The 24,412-nt window shown below is 45.9% G+C and overlaps 1 protein-coding gene across 1 annotated transcript in view; it reads left to right on the top strand.

Annotated features, from left to right (window-relative positions):
* The window catches only part of TG (thyroglobulin), a 179,549-nt gene that overhangs the window by 56,071 nt on the left and 99,066 nt on the right, over window positions 1-24,412 (top strand). The window contains exons 23-35 of the mRNA XM_083749557.1: window positions 580-695; window positions 2,304-2,412; window positions 3,595-3,792; window positions 4,723-4,890; window positions 5,816-5,881; window positions 6,204-6,278; window positions 7,828-7,965; window positions 8,918-9,094; window positions 10,191-10,302; window positions 11,695-11,774; window positions 12,480-12,623; window positions 17,265-17,318; window positions 24,136-24,270. Coding sequence (XP_083605683.1) covers window positions 580-695; window positions 2,304-2,412; window positions 3,595-3,792; window positions 4,723-4,890; window positions 5,816-5,881; window positions 6,204-6,278; window positions 7,828-7,965; window positions 8,918-9,094; window positions 10,191-10,302; window positions 11,695-11,774; window positions 12,480-12,623; window positions 17,265-17,318; window positions 24,136-24,270 — 1,572 coding nt within the window. The remainder of the gene's footprint in view (window positions 1-579; window positions 696-2,303; window positions 2,413-3,594; window positions 3,793-4,722; window positions 4,891-5,815; window positions 5,882-6,203; window positions 6,279-7,827; window positions 7,966-8,917; window positions 9,095-10,190; window positions 10,303-11,694; window positions 11,775-12,479; window positions 12,624-17,264; window positions 17,319-24,135; window positions 24,271-24,412) is intronic.

Below are 24,412 nucleotides of genomic sequence, written 5' to 3'. Positions count from 1 at the left end.
TTAATTCGTTCCGGAGGCCCGTTCTTAACCTGAAACTGTTCTTAACCTGAAGCACCACTTTAGCTAATGGGGCCTCCTGCAGAGCCTGATTTCTGTTCTCACCCTGAAGCAAAGTTCTTAACCTGAAGCACTATTTCTGGGTTAGCAGAGTCTGTAACCTGAAGCATATGTAACCTGAAGCGTATGTAACCCGAGGTACCACTGTATATCCAATCATAATACTCCAATTAAAATAAAAAACTAAAATAAAAAAGACCAAATTATAGTCCAGATTATAATTATTAATCTTTTGGAGCTCCCCACGGTCTGGATCTCTGAAGCATATCTCTACATCTCAATCCTGCCTCTCCTCATTGTTTCCATATTTTCCACATCTTGATTTTGACGCTTTATTGACCGCTGTAGTTTTGATGCTCCAAAGCAAAAGGGAGCCAGTGCAGTTGCTGGAGCGGTGCCCCCGTTCAGTTGACATCCTCAACAAACAGACTGCATTCACCCAACTTGAACTGTGGAAGACGCCTGGTTCCGTTGGCCAACGTTCAATGCAAGGCTTACGCCAGGAGTTTTCTATCCTTTCAGAGTGCGAGAAGGATGAGTCGTGTGGGTTCCTCACCTTGTCTACTGCTGGGACGGGGACACTGTGTGAGCTGTACAGTGCTCGGGAGAAGAACTACAATTGTTCCACCTCTGGACTGGTAACCGAACACAGTTCTTTTATGATGAATCTTCCAGGGGAATGAAGCTTGGATGGATACCAGCCATCCTCCTTTAGGTTTTCCAAAATGTTGGCTGTGTACCAGTCTGCTGGAAAGAAGGTATTTTGGGTGACTAGGCGCAACAGCCTCAGCCCTCAGAGATCATAAGAAAGGAATAAAGACTCTGATGTTATGGAATTAAAATTAGGCCACGAATTTATTAAACTTCCGAATGTAGGAAGACCTTGGTTTTGGCCTTGGGCGTGTATCCCTCCCAGCCCCCCCGCCGGGCGGAACTGGGGCTCATCAGGGTAAGTGGGATATGGGGGTGCTCTGCGAGACGTAAGTGTAGCAGGCAGCCAAGCAGGGTAGTTCACTGATGACCTTTCAGTGTATGGCCAGTGACACCCATATATACATAACCCCTTTAAGGGGGGACCCTGGAATCGCCACTGCAGGGGGGTGAGTCACCACTTCACCCACCCTCAAGAGGGAAGAAAAGACTAAAGGATTCTGCACAAGGCCATAAGAAGAGTTTGGATTTGGATTTGATATCCCGCTTTATCACTATCCTAAGGAGTCTCAAAGCAGCCAACATTCTCCTTTCCCTTCCTCCCCCACAACAAACACTCTGTGAGGTGAGTGGGGTTGAGAGACTTCAAAGAAGTGTGACTAGCCCAAGGTCACCCAGCAGCTGCATGTGGAGGAGCGGAGACGCGAACCTGGTCCCCCAGATTACGAGTCTACCGCTCTTAACCACTACACCACATTGGCTCTCATAACCGCCAAAGTTGTGACAAATTGCTACAGGGAAGACAAAACCTGCCAATGCAGGAAAATTTCTTCCCGGTCCTTCAATAGCAACCAGTCAAAGACCATAGCAGCACCCGCTAAACAGGAAGAAAAAGTTAACCTGCAAACAAGAAAACATTAAACAAATGGAGGGTAGGGAGGGTGAATTTCCAGAGCCGACTGCCTGGCTATCGTCGGCTCCACCCCGTACTTATAAATGGGGCTGGCCCCACATCCCAGCAAGAAACTTGATTATTGAGGCTGGATAAAGGTAAAGTAAAGGTACCCCTGCCCGTACGGGCCAGTCTTGACAGACTCTGGGGTTGTGTGCCCATCTCACTTAAGAGGCCAGGGGCCAGCGCTGTCCGGAGACACTTCCGGGTCACGTGGCCAGCGTGACATCGCTGCTCTGGCGAGCCAGAGCTGCACATGGAAACGCCGTTTACCTTCCCGCTAGTAAGCGGTCCCTATTTATCTCCTTGCACCCGGGGGTGCTTTTGAACTGCTAGGTTGGCAGGCGCTGGGACCGAACAACGGGAGCGCACCCCGCCGCGGGGATTCGAACCGCCGACCTTTCGATCAGCAAGCCCTAGGCGCTGAGGCTTTTACCCACAGCGCTACGTCATATTGAGGCTGGATGTGAACCTCCAAATAATAACTCTGAGAGGCAGGCCAACCCCCTGTCTACTAGAAAGTTCCCTGGGAACTGTAGCACCGTGCGTGATTCCACAAAGGGCACCCACATTAGAAAGTGTGAATGCTCATTATTTACCATCATAAATTAGAAATTTTTATGTGCATATCTTTTGACCACAGGTTCAGGGTGCTTGGGATAATGCTGCCACCGCCAGCGTGGCTCATCTCAGCTGCCTGGTTAAAGTGAGAAGCCAAGATAAGGATGGAGTGAGAGTATACCTGAAGAAAGGTATGTGCTAAATAACATGAGCAAAAGAGAGCACCAAAGATTATTGGTGTGTGTGTTCTCATATTATTGCTGTCCTTCAGCCTTTCGCTTTCCAGATGGACACCAAGTCCCATCAGTCTGAGCAAAGATAACCAATGGATAGGGATGAAGGGAGCTGGAGCACAACATGGTATGGGGACTGTCTTAGGACTCAGCTACATTAGTAAAAAAAACATGTTTTAAATGCGTTATAATACTGTGACCCGTAGTGACATACATCACCAGTAGTGATGTATGGTAGTGAGAGCTGGACCATAAAGAAGACTGATCGCTAAAGAATTTATGCTTTTGAATTATGGTGCTGGAGGAGACTCTTGAGAGTCCCATGGACTGCAAGAAGATCAAACCTCTCCATTCTTAAGGAAATCGGCCCTGAGTGCTCACTGGAAGGACAGATCCTGAAGCTGAGGCTCCAATACTTTGGCCACCTCAAGAGAAGAGAGGACTCCCTGGAAAAGACCCTGATGTTGGGAAAGATGGAGGGCACAAGGAGAAGGGGACGACAGAGGACGAGGTGGTTGGATAGTGTTCTCGAAGCTACCAGCATGAGTTTGACCAAACTGCGAGAGGCAGTGGAAGACAGGAGTGCCTGACGTGCTCTGGTCCATGGGGTCACGAAGAGTCGGACACGACTAACTGACTAAACAACAACAACAATACTGTGACACCAGATGGCGCTGCAGAGTTCTGTCTTTCGACCACGTGATTTCCCACTTTGAGGTTTACAACACGTTTTCCTGAAATGTTTTTTCTTTAGGTGCTTAGATCCAGCCTTAGAATACAGGCCACAACCTTACACCCACTTTGACAATTTGTCTACATATTGTCTTTTGGTGGAAATGCCCGGTCTCTCAGGTAGATAATAATATCGGAAGGGCATAAAAAGAGCTGGCACAGGCTGGTCTAACATCCTGTTTTCACAATGGCCAACCAGATACCCACAAGCAGGGACCTAAGTTCTCAGCAGCACTCTCCTCCTTTGTGAATCCTAGCAACTGATTGTTGCAGCTGTTCTAGGTCTATTTCTTCCTAAAGCCTTGAGAAAGCAACCTGGTATTTGCCTCACGTCATTTGCCCCGAAGCTCTAATTTGGATTGCGGAGCTCCTTCTTTAAAATGTTATCCCCCCCCCATTTCCTCGCAGGACAAGAGTTCACGACAGCTGGAGTCAAGACTTTTGAGAGGACTGATTTCCAGGATGTTGTTTCTGGCGTGTACCGCAATCTGGTCCTCTCAGCAGCTGGTACATCTTTGACCGATGTTCATCTCTTCTGCCGCCACGCCTGCAGCCAAGATGCTTGCTGTGATGGGTTTATCTTGAGCCAGGTCATACTTGATGGAGGTAACTCTGCTCAGGCTACAGATGTGGAAGGCAAAGTTCATCCTTCCATTTATCCCACTTAATGAGAACATTTTTAAACAAACAAACAAGCAAAACAAAGCAGAAATGGTTGGTCTTGTTGATCTCATCTCAAATTGGAGCCAGGTTTTAAAATTTTAAGTGATTAATCTTCACTCATGGCAACTTGTATTTATTAAATGTTATTAAATGATGGAAGTTTGGCATGGAATCAACCTTTTTTTGGGGGGTGGGGGTGTAGCTGTGTAAAGGGTCTCCTGGTTATTGGAACAGGAGGAATTATAGGGGAAATAAAGGAACCGTCCCCGATCCCAGCAGAGCCTGATCTTTATTTACTTGGATAATTTTTATACTTGCTCCTGGGCAAGATAAACAGCAGGCTCCAAGAGCAGCAGTTTGCTGTGATGTATAAACAGGACAGGGACGCCAGTGACGCTGTGGGTTAAACCACAGAGCCTAGGATTTGCCGATCAGAAGGTCGGTGGTTCGAATCCCTGTGATGTGGTGAGCTCCCGTTGCTCGGTCCCTGCTCCTGCCAACCTAGCAGTTCGAAAGCATGTCAAAGTGCAAGTAGATAAATTGGTACCACTCTGGCGAGAAGGTAAACGGCGTTTCTGTGTGCTGCTCTGGTTCACCAGAAGCAGCTTAGTCATGCTGGCCACATGACCTGGAAGCTGTCTGTGGACAAATGCTGGCTCCCTCAGCCAATAAAGCGAGATGAGCGCCGCAACCCCAGAGTTGGTCACGACTGGACCGAATGGTCAGGGGTCCCTTTACCTTTACCTTTATAAACAGGACCTTTTTCCAAGACTGGGCCGCCGGTGTCAAAATAACAGTATAATGGCCAAGGCAAGATTGTTCAACAAGGAGGTGCAGCTGCAAACTTGCAATTCTTTCCTTGGCTTTAACCAGGTAGCATCATATGCGGCCTGATGAGCTACCCAGATGCATTAATCTGCAACGTTAATAGCTGGGATGCAAGCTCGACGCGTGAACAAGGCGATTCCTGCCAAAAAGTAAAGTACAATACTGGGAAGACGCAGTATGCATTCAGTTTGGGAGGCCAAGTTCTCACAGGGTGTAAGTATGCCAGTCTTATACTGCACTGTTGTTCTTGTTTGCTACTCAGATGTAGGAATGGGCAGTGTAAATATAATATATCCCTCCTCTCTCTAAAGGACTGAAGTTAGAGTCTTATTCAAGCAGTGCTCATGTATGGCAGGTATGGGGAGCCATTTGTAGCTCGAGAGCCCCCATCACTTCTGGGCAACTTTTCAGGGGCCACATGACAGTGTTGTTCAGGGCCAGAGGCAAACGGTGTTGGAGGGATGAATGCACATTTTGCCTTTGTACATCAGGAGACTTGTGTGCCGTTCTCTGCCATCCATCCAGGCAAGGAGGAGGCAGTCTCAAGAGTCCAGGGATGTCTTCCAGCAGAAATGCTCAAGAAGGTTGCTAAAAAGGGCGAGTGAGGGGTGTGGCTTGTGGGGAGTCCCAAATGTCACATAGAGAGGTTTCTGGGCCTGAGGTTCCTCACCCGTGATATATTATTATTTATTAAATTTGTATACTGCCCTATACTCATAAATCTCAGGGCGGTTCACCACATAAAATCATACTATAAAGATCAATGCAAAGTAGGTACAGTGGAACCTCAGGTTATGTACCATCCTCCTTACAAATGCTTTGGGTAAGAAGCTCCACTAACCTTGAAGTAGATGCTCCCGGGTGTGAATTTTGCCCCAGGATGAGAGTGGAAGTCGCACTCCGGTGGCGCGGTGGCAGTGGGAGGCCCCATTAGCGAAAGCGCGCCTCATGTTAAGAACGGTTTCGGGTTAAGAATGGACCTCTGGAATGAATTAAGTTCGTAACCGGAAGTACCTCTGTAGTTATTTTACAAAGAGGGGACTAAAGATGTGCAGAAATCGTTTGACCCCTGTGGCCAGCACTAAGACACAGGTGATAGTTGTAAGCAGAAATAAATAGTGTTTCCTTCCTTCGTCAGCTTCTGAGCCAACAGAAAAAGCCAACAGTCCCTTCTCCAGCTTTCAGCGTGTTTATCTATGGAGAGGTAAGCAGTTTGCTGCCCATCCCCCTCTTTCTTTTTCTGATAGTCTGAAAGGAATATTGCGTATGCTTATTCCGCTAGAACTTGGTCAATTCGTGGGACCGCAACAAAATATTGCCATCTGGGGTGCTCCTGTCCCAGATTCCAGCCCCAATGTATGCCATCCCATTCCACATCTCTCCAGGTTTTCCATCCCACCCAATACACAACCGGCATTCCGCCGCCACTGAGCATGCTCAGTTCTCATTGGGCTATCAGCTCAGTAATGTCTTGGAGGACAATCACGTCACCAAAGTGTCTCAAACTGAGTCCCGTCTCATTCTAGATTCTGACATGATGACCCGAGTGAGGTCCAGCTCATGTGATGGCGCTGTCTCTCCGACTGAGCCACAGCTTTCAGGTATGCCAACGTACACCAAGGGAAACGGATTGTGTTTTTGAGTTAGCGCCAGACTTTTCAAAATAATATACCTCAATCTCAATGTTCGGCTTTGGGGGGCGGGATTTAACCAGGAGTGGATAAAATGGACCCATTTCCCCTGCAAGTGTCAGGAGTTCAGCCTACACTTGAGTAGGACCCTGGCAGAGACACTGGCATGTTTCCTCATTCCTGGTCAATCGGGAGCTTCATAAGCTTTCTTCAGCCCGAACATCACAGCAACCGATGCCAACAGACACCAGCACGCTTAGAGATCCACAGAGTTTGTGCACTTTGCGTGACAGACCTCAGCCACTCAGCATTTTGGCTAATCTACTTTATTTACATATAAACACACACAGAGCACTGCAACATGGCTTCCTCTCTTTCTAGCATCAGACAGCAAAGAGAAAAAGAGCAAAGGACAATAGTCCCACTTCACAGAACACAGTAACACAAACATCCTGTCTCCATCACTTCCCACTCTGTGAAGTCAAAACATTACACTGTCATGTGATAGACAACAATCCCATGACTGCAATCATAGATCAGGAATTCTAGCAGCAAGTACGGAACATATACTAAAATATCATTGTGCCAATCCACTCTTGAGAACCAGACAATGACAAACTCATCAGCAGCCAGGCTGAGACACTAATGCCCAACAAATAAGTAAATAAATATGTTCAAAACAGTTGGTGCCAGCCATATTTTTGAAAGAACTGAGGCACCACCACTGAGAAGAACTTCTCTCGAGTTTGCACATAGCAAATAGCAGGTGGCTACAATATTGCCATGGAGGCCTCCTCCACAGTTCTCACTGCAACTGCTTTTTAACCATTTTTCTCAGTGTTTAGTCCAGTTATACCCAAGGTTGTCAATATTCTAGAACTCCCTGGGGGAAGACTTTCCTGTTCCGACAGGCATTGGATTTGCAAGGCTGATTATTTCTCTGACTTGGTCTATTGTTTTACTGTCTTAAAGTTTTATCAGGATACTTTTTAATTCCTTTCCCTGAAATTTTGAGACACGTGGTTTTATTGTAATTCCTGCGACTTATTCTTGTTAGCTGCTTTGAGGACAGAATATGGAAATATGGGGTACAGATATATCTATCTATATATAGCCACTGCTTCCCCCCCTCTAAAAAAACGTTTAGGGGTACTCTCACTTTGACTCAAGAAAACCACCATTTTATAGTTCAAATTGGGAAAAACAAATACAGTAAATGTACAAAAGTATAAAGATTCACAAAATGTTTAGAGGTATGCGCCCCCCTGTGTCCCCCCAGAAAAAAGCACTGCGTATAGCTATATACTGTATATAAAAGCACCTATCTACTGCCATACTACCCTGGTCCAATCCTGTCTGATCTCAGAAGCTAAGCTGGGTCAGGCCCGGTTAGTACTTGGATTAAAAGCAGCTTCCACTAATATGGTGGACTGCAGGTGTTTTGAAATACAACACTTCCATCAATCCTGACCAGCTGCATTAAAGCATCTCTTCTTCTTTTTCTCTTTGGGCTCATTAGCTTCTGCAAGGGAACTCTTCTCTCTGATGGAAAGCAGCCAAATCCTGATCGACCACAATCGTTCCCTACCGTCCCAAGAGTACTGGCTCTTCAAGCCCAGATATTCAGCGGAGCAGGCTCTTCACTGGTGTCTTGCACGTAAGAAATCTTAGATCATGGGGCTAGTCATTCGCAAACGACGTATTCAGTGGTGGCCCCATGTTTCGGGGAGCTCTTGGGCAATGCACCATTCAACTGCTGCTGTTGCCAGCTGCTGCTCCTTTGCTTCTTAAGAACATAAAAGCCCTGATGGATCAGGACAATGGCCTACCTTGTCCAGCCTCCTGTTCTCACAGTAGCTGTCTAGATGCCTGCAGGAAGCCCTTAATCGTAACCCGAGTGCAGCAGAGCTTTTCTCCACCTGTGACAGTGATGTCCAGCGCCAAGGTCCTTCTGGCGGTTCCCTCACTGTGAGAAGTGAGGTTACAGGGAACCAGGCAGAGGGCCTTCTCGGTAGTGGCACCTGCCCTGTGGAACGCCCTCCCAGCAGATGTCAAGGAAATAAACAATTATCTAACTTTTAGAAGACATCTGAAGGCAGCCCTCTTTAGGGAAGTTTTAAATGTTTGAAGTTTTATTGTGTTTTTAATATTCTGTGGCTGGGGAGGCCTGGCCAGATGGGTGGAGTATAAGTAATAAATTATAATTAATAATTTTATGATTCCTGGCAATACTGCTTCCAGGAGTGGAGGTAGAAAATAGCCATTGTGGAAATTTTGAGAGGTGCTTTCTTTTGGCCCAAAAAGAAAGAAGAAGATGTTTTCTCTCCCTGATTGGTACGGGAGAAGGAAAAGCAGCAAGAGATTGAATTTGGGGAAGGGAACCTACTGAGAATTTGGGACCTCTACATTATGAGATAGTAAGACTCAGTGGGATGAGGAATATGGGAGTTGTAGCAAAAGTGGAGCATAGGATGTCCAAGAGCTGTGTCCCATTTTAGCCATACTCAGAGCAGACCCATTGAAATTAATGGACATGACTAACTTGGGTCCATTTCTTTCAGTGGCTCTGCTCTCAGTACAACCTACTGAGGGGTCCTTATCTCTTCTAGGTTGTGTAGAAGATGAGTTCTGCCAACTGGTGGACATGCACAACGACACAACTGGAACGTACTTCCCCTGCATCCTCTATCCAGCAGCCCAATTTTGTGACAATTTCATTAACAACGTCCCTGAGAACTGCAACATGGTGTTGCCTCGGAAGCCGCACCTTTTGTATCAGAAGATAGGTGAGTTAAAAGCAGGTGTCTCTCTCACATTCACGCCGTACCCTCTGTGTGAGTGAATCGGCGCCTTACCTTTCAAAAAAAGTTATTGCAGCGCAGGAACGAATCCTACAAATAGTAAGGAATTGTATCTAGGAAAGGATCTGAGGGTGAAGCTGTAGGCAACTGCTGAGCTGGAAGCAGGAGCCTAGGAGGTCAGGGCCAAGGAAGAAAAGCTAAGCATAAACATGTCACGGACTGGTTGGTCACAGAGGAATGGTGGGAGGAACCAGCTGGAGAACCCCCAAAGGAAGAAGGCTCAGGGCCCGGGGATTGGTGGTGGGATGACAATGAGTGGTTAGAGGGAGAACGCTGGGAAAAGATGTTGGAAGCTGAAGAGGTAACAGGGCTTAGTGAGCTGGGAGATTCTGTGGCAGACAGAAGTTCAGAATCAGAGGCAGCAGCTGAAGCAGGGGAGGAGGGGGGCCAAGAGGCAGAGATGAATCCGGCTGATGAAGAGGCAAGGGTGTCTCCCCCTCCTGCCGCAACCAGCTTCCCTTCACCCTCATCTCCCAGGACAGGCAAGGCATAAAGTGGAGCAAAGACAGACACACGGGTGCAGTCTCCGGTTTCTTGGGGGAAAAAACTCTGGAGAGGAGGAGACATGGACAGTTGTGAGGAGGCAGGGACTTCTAGTCACACGCCAGTTGCTTCATGGGGGCAAGACCAACCAGAGATGAGTTACTGTGCTCATTAGGCCTGCCATTCCTGTGAAGATCCTGTTTTGCTATTAAAGAGTTAACTCCAACTTGCTCGGTGTGATTTATTGCTGGTTTGCTCCTGTCACAGAACACGCTGAAGCCAGAAAAGGCTTTTGCTGCCCAGGGAAGTCCTAGCCTAAAGTGAAAGCTTTCCTGTTGTGGAAAATCAATGGTCACAACATGGCTCAGGTCTGTTCGTGTCCCCCTAGCTGTGGGTGGGACACAACCCCTACAATGGCTCCAGCCCCTGTAGCACAGTGCAAGTACCTGCTCAAAGAGACCAGTGGGAACTGGAGCAGGCTTCAAACTAGGAGCTTTCAATATTTTTAAAATTGTGAATGTTGTTGTTTGTTTTGCAGTCTCTCTGGAAGGCGCCATAAAGAACTTTTACACCCGCCTACCATTCCGTAGAGTATCAGGAATCTCTGTGAGCAACAAGATGGATGTGTCTGGAAAAACTGTATCAAACGGGTATGAATGTTTCATCTTTGCTTTGGAATGCGAGGCTCTTTGCAACTTCATCTGAGCAATTTAAGATTTGTCCTGTATAGGCAGGAGACTAAAATCAGAAGACTAAACAGGCCTCAGAGCTTCTTACCAGGACCAGACGGAGTATCTCCTGCATGCACCAAGCCACTTCTGTGTGTGTTGCAGTAGACCTACTTCCTTCCTGCTTAAATTAACCCCATCTTCTAGACCACAGATGGGATTACTCTGTTCCCACTCCATGTCAGTTTTACATGTGCTTATTCATAAGTTTCTTCCATCCTGTTTTTGCATAAATCTGTGAAAATCTATCTATCTATCTATCTATCTATCTATCTATCTATATCTATATCTATATCTATATCTATATCTATATCTATCTATCTATCTATCTATCTATCTATCTATCTATCTATCTATCTATATCTATCATCTATCTATCTATCTATCTATCTATCTAATCCAGTGTTTTTCAACCTTTTTTGGGCAAAGGCACACTTGTTTCATGAAAAAAATCACGAGGCACACCACCATTAGAAAATGTTAAAAAATTTAACTCTGTGCCTATATTGACTATATATAAAGTAATTCTCTTGAATAGGAATCAAAGAAACCCAAAGAAAGTATTTTATAATTACTTTATTATGAAATAGTAAGTAAACAGAAATATGAAAAATTATAAAATACTTTATTTTTAAATCTTTTGAATTTTTCAATTTTTCCCACGGCACACCAGGCAACATCTCGCGGCACACTAGTGGTTGAAAAACACTGATCTAATCTATCTATCTATCTATCTATCTATCTATCATCTATCTATCTATATCTATCTATCTATCTATCTATCTATCTATCTATCTATCTATATCTATTTATCTATCTATCATCTATCATCTATCTATCATCTATCTATCATCTATCTATCTATCATCTATCTATCATCTATCTATCATCTATCATCTATCTATCGATCTCCTCACAACAACCCTGTGAAGTAAATTAGGCTGAGAGATTAAGGTCACCCAATGAGCTTCATGGCTGAGTGGGGATTCGAACTCTGGTCTCCCAGGTCTAGTCCAACACACTAACCATTATACAGCCAGTGCAGACTTCTGAGCACTGGAATGATGTGCTGGAGATTGTCTGTCCCCACCAACAGTCCAGCTGCAGTTCAGTTTTCATCGCTCAGCTCAAAGTGACATCCTGTCACCCCTTAGGCATCCTATGCCTCCTTTCCTTAGAGTAAGGCCCACTGGACACAGTAAATATACATTGGATCATGCTGTTAGTCAAGTACAGAAGTGAACCATGGCTCACAACTTAGTTGTGAAATGATCTCAGTTTTTGTGTTTGAAATACTTTCTGTCTTTCCTGCAGGTTTTTCGACTGTGAGCATCTCTGCGACGCTGATCCTTGTTGCTTGGGCTTTGGACTTTTAAATGCTTCCCAAGGAACAGGTGTCTCTCTCTGTGTGTGTGTGTGTGTGTGTGTGTGTGTGTGTGTGTTTGTGTGTGTGTCCCTGCAAACCTATAAGCGGTGTGTTATCTTATTTCACAGGGAAAATAAAAGATGATCTGGCCATCTTGCATGGGATTCCCCACCAAACTGACAACTATCCCTTCCCTCACAGAAGCTGAGCTGCAAACTGCTTTCTTCCCTGAGTGACAAAACCTTCTGAGCCTGCCACACCAGCTCAGCCAATCAGAGCCAGATGCTTTTCTGCCAGAAGTGCTGTGTAATGCAGATTTATTTACATGTGTGACCTCCCACATCTGAAAGACACAGAGGGAGGCAGTAAATTCGAAAAACGCTAATAAAACATCCCTTTGAAATAGTCAATATTTCACAAATGCTCGCCCATCATTTTTTCTGAACTTGATTTCTGGACCTCCTCCCAAAACAGCAGGAGCCAGCACAATGAGTCCTTTTAGCACAATGAAGCTTTCCCCTGTCCCTTCCTGTGCCTCCATGCACCCTCAAATCAGCTCTGGGGAGGTCAGGACAACCCCCCAGAACAGCAAATGGTGAGAGGGGATAGGAGATTGTTCCGTTGGTAAGCAGAAATGTTTGCACTGTCAGAACAATCGTAAGAATGCCACATTGAATTCCACCCATCTGTAGAAAAGGGGGCCGCCATTAATGCATATTCGTTCCCCTTGCAGGAGGCAAGGTCTTGTGCTTGGTTCTGAACAGTTTGGGAATCCAAACATGCAGTGAGGAATTAAGAAGCGACTGGCAGCTTTCAGATTGCATATCTGCAGAAACAGAAACCAGGGTCCATCCCTTTGGTTGGTATCAAAGAACAGGTGAGTCACAGCGTGAACGCTGTAATATTTTATATATACAGTCAAACCTTGGTTGTCAAACGTAATCTGTTCCGGAGGCCCGTTTGGCTTCTGAAATGTTTGACAACCAAACATTGGTTGCAGGAGCTTCCTGCAATTAGCGGAAGCTGCGTCGGATGTTCGGCTTCCGAAAAACGTTCAAAAACTGGAGCATTTACTGTATTTTTTGCTCCACAAGATGCACTTTTTTCCTCCTAAAAAGTAAGGGGAAATGTTTGTGCGTCTTATGGAGCAAATGTGTGGTCAATCGCTGGCTCCCTTTCTGGCCCCAGCCCCTTGCCCAGGCCTCCATTGTTGTATGTTCTGCAGACGGTTTCTATGACTGTTTCCCCAGTAACATGTGACTGGCTGATTAGATTATCTGTCTGGAAACTGTAGAAACGGCTCCCTTTCCTTTCCTAAAGAAGCTGCAGAACTGTGAGTTGAGCCCCATAAAAACAGGGCTTTCCCCCTTTGCAAAATAAGCTGCACAACTGTGAGCTGATACCCCCCAAAATGGGGCTTTCCCCCTTTCCTCCTCTAAAAACTAGGTGCGTCTTATGGTCAGGTGCATCTTATGGAGCGAAAAATATGGCATTTCTGGGTTTTCAGCATTTGGGAGCCTAAACATTCCAAAACGGAGGCATTCAGGATCTGAGGTTTGACTGTAATATTATGTAGTGGGGTATAAGCCACGTTAGGGGTGGGGTGTAATGCTTCTTCTGGGGTAGTTTGCCCCCCCCCCTGCACTCACCTGTGGCTCCTAGAAGCTGTCAGCATGCGCCAGCAGCCACACCCTGGAAAACGGCTTTGGCTGGCTGGCTAAACCAGGTGAGGGTAGCTAAAACCTTTGGCAAGTTAGGGACTTCGGCTGCATGCGAAGACAAGCTACGGCAAATTGAGAGGAGAGACCAATAGTGGGTCCAACAGTCACGAAGGCAATTTCTGCAAATGCTGTAAAGGGGAGTGAGAGGCAGATGGGGCTTGTCAATTTGGGAAGGCAGCCCAGGAAGGAGGAGGAAAACTCTGATGCTAAACCTCCTTTGCCTTGTGGGACATCTTTGGGAGAAGAAAAGGCTAAGGAGTGAGTGAACCCAATAATAATAATAATAATAATAATAATAATAATAATAATAATAATAATAATTTATTATTTATACCCTGCCCATCTGGCTGGGCCTCCCCAGCCACTCTGGGCGGCTTCCATAAAAACCAAAAATACAGTAAAATATCACACGTTAAAAACTTCCCTGAACAGGGCTGCCTTAAGATGTCTTCTGAATGTCAGGTAGTTGTTTATCGCTTTGACATCTGCTGGAAGGGCGTTCCACAGGGCAGGCGCCACTACCAAGAAGGCCCTCTGCCTGGTTCCCTGTAGCTTTGCTTCTCACAATGAGGGAACCGCCAGAAGGCCCTCGGCGCTGGACCTCAGCGTCCGGCGCTGGACCTCAGCGTCCCTACACAAATCCAGAGTGGAGTCCCTTTGGTGGTTGATTGGTGCCTTGTACGCCTCCTTCTGGCAACTGCTGCAGCCAAGCTGGTGTGAAATGTATTGCTTTGCTTTCCTTTGGACCACATTGGCGAGGCTGAGAAAGGGGTCCTGTCATCTGTGCAGCACAGGACCCCCATGCTCACCCCTGGAGGTGCACTTCATTGCCTCTCAAGACAACAGATGGACACTAGCAACAAGTGTTATAATAATGATGATGATGATGATGATGATGTGGGTTAAACCACAGAGCCTGGGACTTGCCGATCAGAAGGTCGGCGGTTCAAATCCCCACAATGGGGTGAGCTCCCGTTGCTCGGTCCCTGCTCCTGCCAACCTAGCAGCTCGAAAGCACATTAAAGTGCAAGTAGATAAATAGGTACCACTCCGGTGGGAAGGTAAACGGCGTTTCCGTGCGCTGCTCTGGTTCACCAGAGGCGGCTTAGTCATGCTGGCCACATGACCCAGAAGCTGTACGCTGAATCCCTCGGCCAATAAAGCGAGATGAGCGCTGCAACCCCAGAGTCGGTCACGACTGGACCTAATGGTCAGGGGTCCCTTTACCTCCCTTTACTAATAATAATTTATTATTTATACGCCGCCTATCTGGCTGGGCTTCCCCAGCCACTCTGGGCGGCTTCCAACAAAATATTAAAATACAGTAATGCATCAAACATTAAAAGCTTCCCTAAACAGGGCTGCCTTCAGATGTCATCTAAAAGTCTGGTAGTTGTTGTTCTCTTTGACATCTGGTGGGAGGGCGTTCCACAGGGCGGGTGCCACTACCGAGAAGGCCCTCTGCCTGGTTCCCAGGTGTTTGTGTATAAACACACATTAACCTTCTCCAACATGCCATTCCAAATTTTTTGGGCTACAACTTGACCATTGACTGTGCTGGCTGAGGTTGTTGCTCAAAACATATGGAAGGAACTACGTTGGGGAAGGCTGATGTACTCATGCACAAATACACCCCCCCAAAAAAACCCCCAACCTGAAAATTGCTTCCATTTAATCACACCAGGAATTCAATGAGATGTGCCACGTCACCCGGCTTTCGAGTGTGGTCTGCCCTGCCCATTTCTGCATCAAAAGATTTCATTCATATTGTCTGATGCACATGTGTAAGCGATTATTTGTTTAACGCAGAGACAGCAAAGCTTCCCTTTGTATAGCTTAATATCCCAAAGGCGTAGGCAATCTGGAATGTAAAGAAGTTAAAAAAATTTTTGTAGCTGAACACCACTGAACTTTTGGGCCTTTTTATAGAGTGGGGCAGATAATTAGAACCCAGCTCGCAGATGATGGCATTTTCTGTAGGCGCCCATATTTCAGCCTAAAACAGTGTTTATATTTTATTCATCTTCTCGCTGACCTTTAAACTATATTGAGCAGTGAAACTCTGTTCTGTATATCTAGCTGACCACAATGGCATCCTGTATGGGTGGGTGGAGTTTCTTGAGATTTCCTTTCAAGCAAATCTGGCTTTTGTTTACTCAAAGAAATGGAGAAGCAGAAATGGAAAATGTTGTATTTTTATGTATTTATTTTATACCTATGCTATCACCCTGTATGGTTCTTCATAGTACAACGCTAGCAAAAAAACAACAACCACTGCAGTTATGTTCACACTGTGCATTTAAAGCACCCCAAATAATCCCGGGAACTGCAATTTGCTAAGGGTGCTGGGAATTGTAGCTCTGCGAGGGGCAAACTACTGTTACGGGAATTCTTCGGAGGAAGCCGTGTGCAATATGTAGCCTGAAGAATCTATATTTTAGTGATGAGGCATGATGCAAAGGAAACAGAGGAGGGTGAGTGGCAGCAGTACCAGAGGATAAAGTAAAGATAAAGGGACCCCTGACCATTAGATCCAGTCGTGGCTGACTTTGGGGTTGCGGCGCTAATCTCGCTTTACTGGCCGAGGGAGCCGGCATACAGCTTCCGGGTCATGTGGCCAGCATGACTAAGCCGCTTCTGTCGAACCAGAGCAGAGCATGGAAATGCTGTTTACCTTCCCACCGGAGCGGTACCTATTTATCTACTTGTACTTTGACGTGCTTTCGAACTGCTAGGTTGGCAGGAGCTGGGACCGAGCAATGGGAGCTCACTCCATCGTGGGGATTTGAACCACCGACCTTCTGATCGGCAAGTCCTAGGCTCTGTGGTTGAATCCACTGGCAGTACCACCCAATTGAGGTCAGCTGTGGCAGGACCTGCATGCACAGCGCTGAATGCAAACCTGCCAGCTGAACATGGAAGAAAGCCCACAAGGGGGCTGACTAAACCTTCTGTATGTCAGCTGGGTTGAGAAGCACCTTGCAGGCTTTAATATATGGCTGCATTTGATGATGAATACATAATGTCAGCCTGGCATGTACACTACGGACTGGGCTGTAGCATAAATATGCATAGAATAGGTTTTACTGCACAAAGTTACTGTAAATAAGACCTGTCCAATCAGCTCCTGCATATGTTGTTGCATCAATTCCTTCTTCCAAATACCATTGACTTTTGCTCGCATTATGGTAAAAAGGTAAAGGACCCCTGGATGGTTAAGTTCGGTCAAAGGTGACTATGGGGTTGTGGCGCTCATCTCGCTTTTCAGGCTGAGGGAGCCGACGTTTGTCCACAGACAGCTTTCTGGGTCATGTGGCCAGCATGACTAAACTGCTTCTGGTGCAATGGAACACTGTGACAGAAGCCAGAGCGCACGGAAACACCGTTTACCTTCCCACCACAGTGGTACCAATTTATCTACTTGCACTGGTGTGCTTTAGAACTGCTAGATTGGCTGAATCTGGGACAGAGCAATGGGAGCTCACTCCATCGTGCAGATTCGAACCGCTGACCTTCCAATCGGCAAGCCCAAGAGGCTCAGTGGTTTAGACCACAGCGCCACCTGCAGTATGCATCCCCTAATGAGTGTTTTGGTCTCTTTGCCTCACTCAGATGTGGGCGTTGTCTTTGGCGGACGCAGCAATAGAAAGGCACTCTGCTCACTTTATTTTTAACCAATAATCGGACAGAAGGACTTTGCCACGTCCCATTGATTTAAGTGCTCCAAGATTATAATATTTATTTTTTGCAAATAAATACCTTTTTAATGTTTAATGGCTTCTTTCCTCCTCCAACAGCTAAAGTCCCCACCGTTTGTCCACCTGTTGTTCTACCAAGAAGTCAAGAAAATGGTAAGGAGAAAACAAGAACACCATAGAAATAATGAAGCATCCTTTAGTTCTTCCTCTTTTCAATATTGCTGGCCCTCCATTTTTTTGTTTGTTCCGAACCTAAGAATGCTGGTTTTCCCCACAGTCTTCATGACGTTTAATACAGCTTTTTCAGACAGCCAAAACGATCAAGGGGTTTCCCTTATAAAGAAAGCTTACAATGTTTGGGCTTTTTAGCTTAGGGAAGAAAGAAAAAAGATGAGCTGGGTGAAGAGGAAGAATGATAAGAGATGGCTAAAATTAGGTATCATGTGGAAAAAGTGGTTGAAGAGACTCGTGTCCATTCTTCCATAATACTACAACCCAGTGAGCCTGATGGTTGACAGATTTAGGACAGGTAAAAGGAGATAGGTCTTCACACGTGGTTCCATAGTTAAACTACAGAATTCATGCTTACAAGTTGTGGTGATGGCCGCCATCTTGGATAGTTTTAAAGGGGAAGTAGACAAATTTGGGGAGGACAAGGCCTTCAGCTGTTGCTAGCCACGGTGGCTAAGTACTATATTATCTGAATGCCAGTTGGTGGAAACCCTAGATCTTATGCTCCAATTCTGCTAGAGGGCTTCCCCACAAGCCACCGTGGGAACAGGATGCCTGGCTAGACTAGGTGGGACTTTGGCAGAGCCTCCAAGTGTCCCTGTTTCCCCAGGATGTCCCTGATTTAGAGAAGATGTCCCGGTCTCTGATGTGATTCCGGAATCTTCCACTTTCCCTTAGAATGTCCCTATTTTCATTGGAGAAATGTAGGAGGGTATGGAGTTATCTGACCCCCGAGCAATCTAAAGGCAATACTGTACAGTGGTACCTTGGTTCTCGAATGCCCCGGAACTTGTACACTTCGGCTACTGAACGATCAAAAACCGGGAGTGAGTGTTCCAGTTTTTGAATGTTCTTTTGGAAGCCGAATGTCCGACAGGGCTTCCACAACTTCTGGTTGGCTGCAGGAGCTTCCTGCAGCCAATCAGAAGCTGCACTTTGGAAGTCAAATGTTTTAGAAGTCTAACAGACTTCCAGAATGGATTCCGTTTGACTTCCGAGGTACAACTGTATAGGGAAGGGTTTTGTTTTTGTTTTTTTAAAAAAGTTTAATTTTTTTTGTATGTTGGAAGCTGCCCAGAGTGCCTGGGGCAACCCAGTAGGATGTGTGGGGTATAAATACAGTGGTACCTCAGGTTAAGAACTTAATTTGTTCTGGAGGTCCATTCTTAACCTGAAACTGTTCTTAACCTGAGGTACCACTTTAGCAAATGGGGCCTCCCGCTGCTGCCGTGCCACCGCCATGCGATTTCTGTTCTCATCCTGAAGCAAAGTTCTTAACTCGAGGTACTATTTCTGGGTTAGCAGAGTCTGTAACCTGAAGCATCTTTAACCTGAAGTGTCTGTAACTCGAGGTACCACTGTAGTAAATGATCATTAAAGAATGGAATGCCCCAATTTTTATCGGAGAAATGTTGGAGGGTATGTTTTGGTCTGCTCCAGGAGGGCTTTCTCTTTGTGGTTTTTATGAGGTACTTCACTTTCAAGTTAGAATAGGACACCTCTCATCTCTGACACACTAATTTGGGCTCTATGGGAACTTGACTGAATCTTTCCTTAGACCTCGGAGGGGGGAGTTGTGGCGCTCCAGTTGTGAACAGACCACAACTCCCACCGTCTCTCACTTTGGCCATGTTGGCTGGGGCTGATGGGAGCTGGAGTCTGACAGGACCTGGAGGGCTATCCCTACTTTAGACACCCTTTTGAAGCGTGCGCCGAAGTAATTCAGCTGAGATTGTTCAGGTATATAACCTCAAATAGGCTGTGGGTATGCGGCATAACTGGGCTTGTAAGTACCTATTTCGGAGAGGAGTGCTCTGCCCTATATATAAGCAGCCTATTTTAAAATGGAGATAAACATCTGGTGCTCTCACTTTCCCCTGTGCCCGATGCCCTGTGCCACAACAGACACCACCCAAGGAATGCAGAAGGCTTCCATTTCACATCTGATAGCTTCTCCATGCCATGAAATAACAGCTTTGTGTGCAGAGAAAAGTAGTACTCCCAGGGGCAAGATTATAGTTATTATACGAGAAGAGTTTTGTGGGTGTGGGTGTGCGGGGGAATAGCACATGGTGTATTCTGTCCTTTCCACCTAGACTGACTGGCAAAAACATGTGTGCAGGGCGCATTCTTGAAATAAATGTAATTCGGTTTGAATTTCTCCTAAATAAGAAAAAAATAAAACAACCCACATATTTTGAACAGTGCACAATCCTTTGTGCAGCATGGAAAAGTACCTTTCGGAGTATTCAGAAACCACTTGTTAGTGGGAAACGGAGGCAATTCTGGATTGTGGGAATGATGATTTCACACTGAAGTCCTGGATAGACACTTGTTGTTGTTGTTTAGTCGTTTAGCCGTGTCCAACTCTTCGTGACCCCATGGACCATAGCATGCCAGGCACTCCTGTCTTCCATTGCCTCCCACAGTTTAGTCAAACTCATGCTGGTAGCTTCGATAACACTGTCCAACCATCTCGTCCTCTGTCGTCCCCTTCTCCTTGTTCCCTCCATCTTTCCCAACATCAGGGTCTTTTCCAGGGAGTCTTCTCTTCTCATGATGTAGCCAAAGTATTGGAGCCTCAGCTTCAGGATTTGTCCTTCCAGTGAGCACTCAGTGCTGATTTCCTTCAGAATGGAGAGGTTTGATCTTCTTGCAGTCCATGGGACTCTCAAGAGTCTCCTCCAGCACCATAAGTCCCATATAACTCATGACCCAACCCGACTGTGCTCTTGATACACTTCCTGCATTCCAGCACAAATAACATATGGAAAGCAGTAACCATCTTCATGGAATGCCTGTAATTTAACAATAAAAATTACAGGCATCGTTGGACGCTGAAGGCTACAATTATGCGACAAAAGCAGCTGCTGAAATGTGGTCGGGTTGGCACAGTCTGGTTTGAGTAGAATAGGGAAATTTCTCAGCGACATGGAAGCTGTGTAGAGTTGAGGCACCTGCAGGGATGCTGTAGAAAGTCCCTTTGTCGTGGTCACGTCAGGCACTATCCAATTGACGTGGGGTAGGATGGAGTGTAGAGACACCTGTCCCACCCAGAGGAAAAAGCAATGCCAGAAAGTTAAGGACATGTTGTTGTTTAGTCGTTTAGTCCTGGATAGACACTTGTTGTTGTTGTTGTTTAGTCGTTTAGTCATGTCCGACTCTTCGTGACCCCATGGACCAGAGCACGCCAGGCACTCCTGTCTTCCACTGCCTCCCACAGTTTGGTCAAACTCATGCTGGTAGCTTCGAGAACACTATCCAACCATCTCGTCCTCTGTCGTCCCCTTCTCCTTGTGCCCTCCATCTTTCCCAACATCAGGGTCTTTTCCAAGGAGTCTTCTCTTCTCATGAGGTGGCCAAAGTCTTGGAGCCTCAGCTTCAGGATCTGTCCTTCCAGTGAGCACTCAGGGCTGTTTTCCTTCAGAATGGAGAGGTTTGATCTTCTTGCAGTCCATGGGACTCTCAAGAGTCTCCTCCAGCACCAGAATTCAAAAGCATCAATTCTTTGGTGATCAGCCTTCTTTGGAAGAGCCTTTTGGGTCAGCCCCATTTAGTCCAGCATCCTGTTCTCACTGCGGCCAACCAGATGCCTGTGCGAAACCAGCAAGCAGGATCTGAGCATAAGATCACTCTACCTTCCTGTGGTTTCCAGCAACTGGTATTCCGAAGCATTGCTGCATCCAGTCGTGGACGCAGAACAGAGCCACCTTAGCTAGTGGCCATCAATAGACTGTCCAATCCCCTTTTAAAGCCATCTAAGTTGGTGGCCGTCACTTCCTCTTGTGGCATTGAGTTCCGTAGTCTAACAATGAGTTGTGCGAAGAAGTACTTTTTAAAATCTGTTCTGAATCTTCCAAATTACCTTAGGCTTTCTTTCTTTCTTTCTTTCTTTCTTTCTTTCTTTCTTTCTTTCTTTCTTTCTTTCTTTCTTTCTCTCCAAGACACTGTGGTTGTAAATTTCTCTGTATGGTCTTGCAGTGATGCCACACTGCATTAAAGGTAAAGGTAAAGGGACCCCTGACCATTAGGTCCAGTCGCAGATGACTCTGGGGTTGCGACGCTCATCTCACTCTATAGGCCGAGGGATCCGGTGTTTGTCCACAGACAGATTCTGGGTCATGGGGCCAGCATGTCTAAGACGCTGCTGGCGAAACCAAAGCAGCGAATGGAAACACCATTTACCTTCCCACCGCAGCGGTACCTATTTATCCACTTGCACTCTGATGTGGTTTCGAACCGCTAGGTTGGCAGCAGCTGGGACCGAGCAATGGGAGCTCACCCCGTCACGGGGATTCGAACCACCGACTTTCCAATCGGAAAGCCCTAGGCTCAGTGGTTTAGACCACAGCGCCATGGCTTAGTGGAGTGTTAATAGACAGGTGACTATAGGGGATCTTGGGGACACTTCTCTTCCGTCCTTTTCGCTCCCACACTCTGAACCAAGGCTTGGGGTTAAGCTCTCTCCTGTAACCATGAGCTAAAGAATCAGGGTTCGAAGAACATGACTGGTTTGGCATGGTGAGTGTCATACGGCAGTCATTAGTATGCTAGGGAGAAAGGTTCAGACTGTCTTCCCATTATTCTGCAGCATTTCTATTTGTAGGGAGCTTTTGTTGAATTTTCTGTGTGCCCAGACATGCAATACCCTACCTTTAGCACGACATGGTATTACAGTTCAGTTCAGATAAAGCATTGCCACTCACTTCCGCTGGTAGCAGAATCTGGTTTTGAGTTTTCTGCTAAATGGGACTGGTAGTTTTCTTTAGATCCATATGAAATGTGAACGATACAACTGAGTGGGACTGAATGTGGGCCTCCAAGCCTTTCTGTCTGGCCCCTGAAATGCTCCTCAGGCTACACCCCCCTCCCCAAGCCATATCCTTCGTTGGTTCTGCTTTGCAACTTCTTTGAGTGTTTCTGCCCAGCTGGAATGTGCCCTCAAACTCTGCTTCATTCTTCCTTGGATGGAAGTCAGAGGGGTGTGTGGATGGGTGTAGAAACTGGCTTACAGTACGAAGATTTACATTCATTGCTTTGCCTGCTTTTGCCTCTTGTCCCACTCACCAGTGACATTTGCCCACCCTCCTCCCAGGAAGACTCCCCAGGAGGCAATGTGCGAAATGGTTGCCTACTTGTGAGTAGGATTGCAATTGGATCTTCCCTGTGCCATGGCTATTTCAAAGCACCCTGGCCTTTCTGCTCATTTGCAAAGTCTGTATTAAGACTTTCATAGAAGGTGGTCTCTGATGTGTTGAAAAGCAAATAATAAGACTCATTTCTTCATGGTAAAACAGACTCAAGTGGGCCCAAACGTACTGTTCTGGCCATGTTGTCATCGACAAGTTGAGTCACACAGAATTATTCCCGATTAACATGCCTGAAGGCAAATTTTTTGCCTCTGTAGCCATAATATTGTGGTACATGGGGTTTCATGACTTGCTCAAGTTTGCTGCTTGAGTCAGTAGACGTGATCGTGAATGGGAACGCTATTGCAATGAATGCATCTGAAAACCATCAAGGAAACCAGACAATTTGGCTCACAATGGAATCCAGACAAAGCCTATTCTTTTTCTAAAGAGCATAACTAGTCATTTTCAGCTTTGTGTCTGGACCTAGACATACCACTTCCACCGCTTTGGAACGCAGTTGCTGACTGCAGAAAATTGATGTGTAATTATACTTTAAAAACATGTTGCTTACATTCATGTTGCTGAAAAGCTTCCCCTTTTTGTTGTTGTTTTCAAGGCAAAAGAGGAATGCATGAATTGCAGTATTATTATTTTTTAAACCCAATGTGTACTTTTGAAATGCCCAGTTCTGCAAAAGTTCACTCTGGAAATAAAACATTGGGACTAAGTATCGTACAGTGGTACCTCAGGTTACATACGCTTCAGGTTACATATGCTTCAGGTTACAGACTCCGCTAACCCAGAAATAGTGCTTCCGGTTAAGAACTTTGCTTCAGGATGAGAACAGAAATCGTGCTCTGGCGGCGTGGCAGCAGCAGCAGGCCCCATTAGCTAAAGTTGTGCTTGAGGTTAAGAACAGTTTCAGGTTAAGAACGGACCTTTGGAACAAATTAAGTACTTAACCCGAGGTACCACTGTATAAGATAAGTATTATATGAGATAAGGAATTCAAAGATCTGATTCACATGGCTAACTTTCTCAAGGGCCTCTTTCAAAGGGGTTGGCTGATGGGAGTACAGATCCGTACTTCCCTATATGCTTAGGGGACCCTTTATTACTCTTAAAAGTGTTTGTAAAGTAAATTAAGTAGTTTTCCCTTCAGCGACCTTGATGCACTGAATAGCTCTTGTGAATGCCCTGGCAAATCCAGAACACAGTCCATAAAAGCTTATTGAACCAGGAATAAAAAGGTCTTGAGTCTAAGTATTATCTCTGCATAATGAGAAAGCTCTATCCGGTTTGTGTTTACTTCAGGGGTAACCAACACGGCGCCCTCCAGATGTTTTGGACTCCCTGTGATAAAGGATGATGGGTGCTATATTTGGGCAACATCTGGAGGGAGCCATGTTAGCTGTTCCTAATTTACTGTGTTGCCCAGCTGAGCCACAGAATAGTTCCATTATTAGATCAAAGCCAGAGTCGGGCAAAGGGATCCTTTTATCATCTAAATATTTGACCACTGGGATACTTGAAGTTGCTCTATGTTGTTCTGGAAAATAACAATTAATACTTTGTGGAATTTTACTCTTCTGCATTTTGATTCCTAGTGATTTTGGACAACTGGCAGCGTGTGGACAGGGCCTCAGTTCTCATCGATCCCTCCATTTCAAAAATTGACATTCTGCACATCAGCAGAGATGGTTCCAGTGATTTTGCCACCTTCCGGGACTTTTGCCTTTCAGGTGAGAAGCTTCCTATTAATCCCATTGTTTTTTCTCTGGCCTTTTCCAATGGCTTTCCAAATATACGTGATTTCACTTAAGCGGGTGGTGCTTCAGAAAGTCATTGCCTGTACCTTTGGCACTAATAGGTCCAGCACTTCTG

The sequence above is a fragment of the Podarcis gaigeae genome, assembly GCF_964106915.1.
Source record: "Podarcis gaigeae genome assembly, chromosome: 7".
Lineage (NCBI taxonomy): Eukaryota > Metazoa > Chordata > Lepidosauria > Squamata > Lacertidae > Podarcis > Podarcis gaigeae.
The sequence above is the reverse complement of the archived record's forward strand: the minus strand, read 5'-3'. Positions and strand labels throughout refer to the sequence as shown.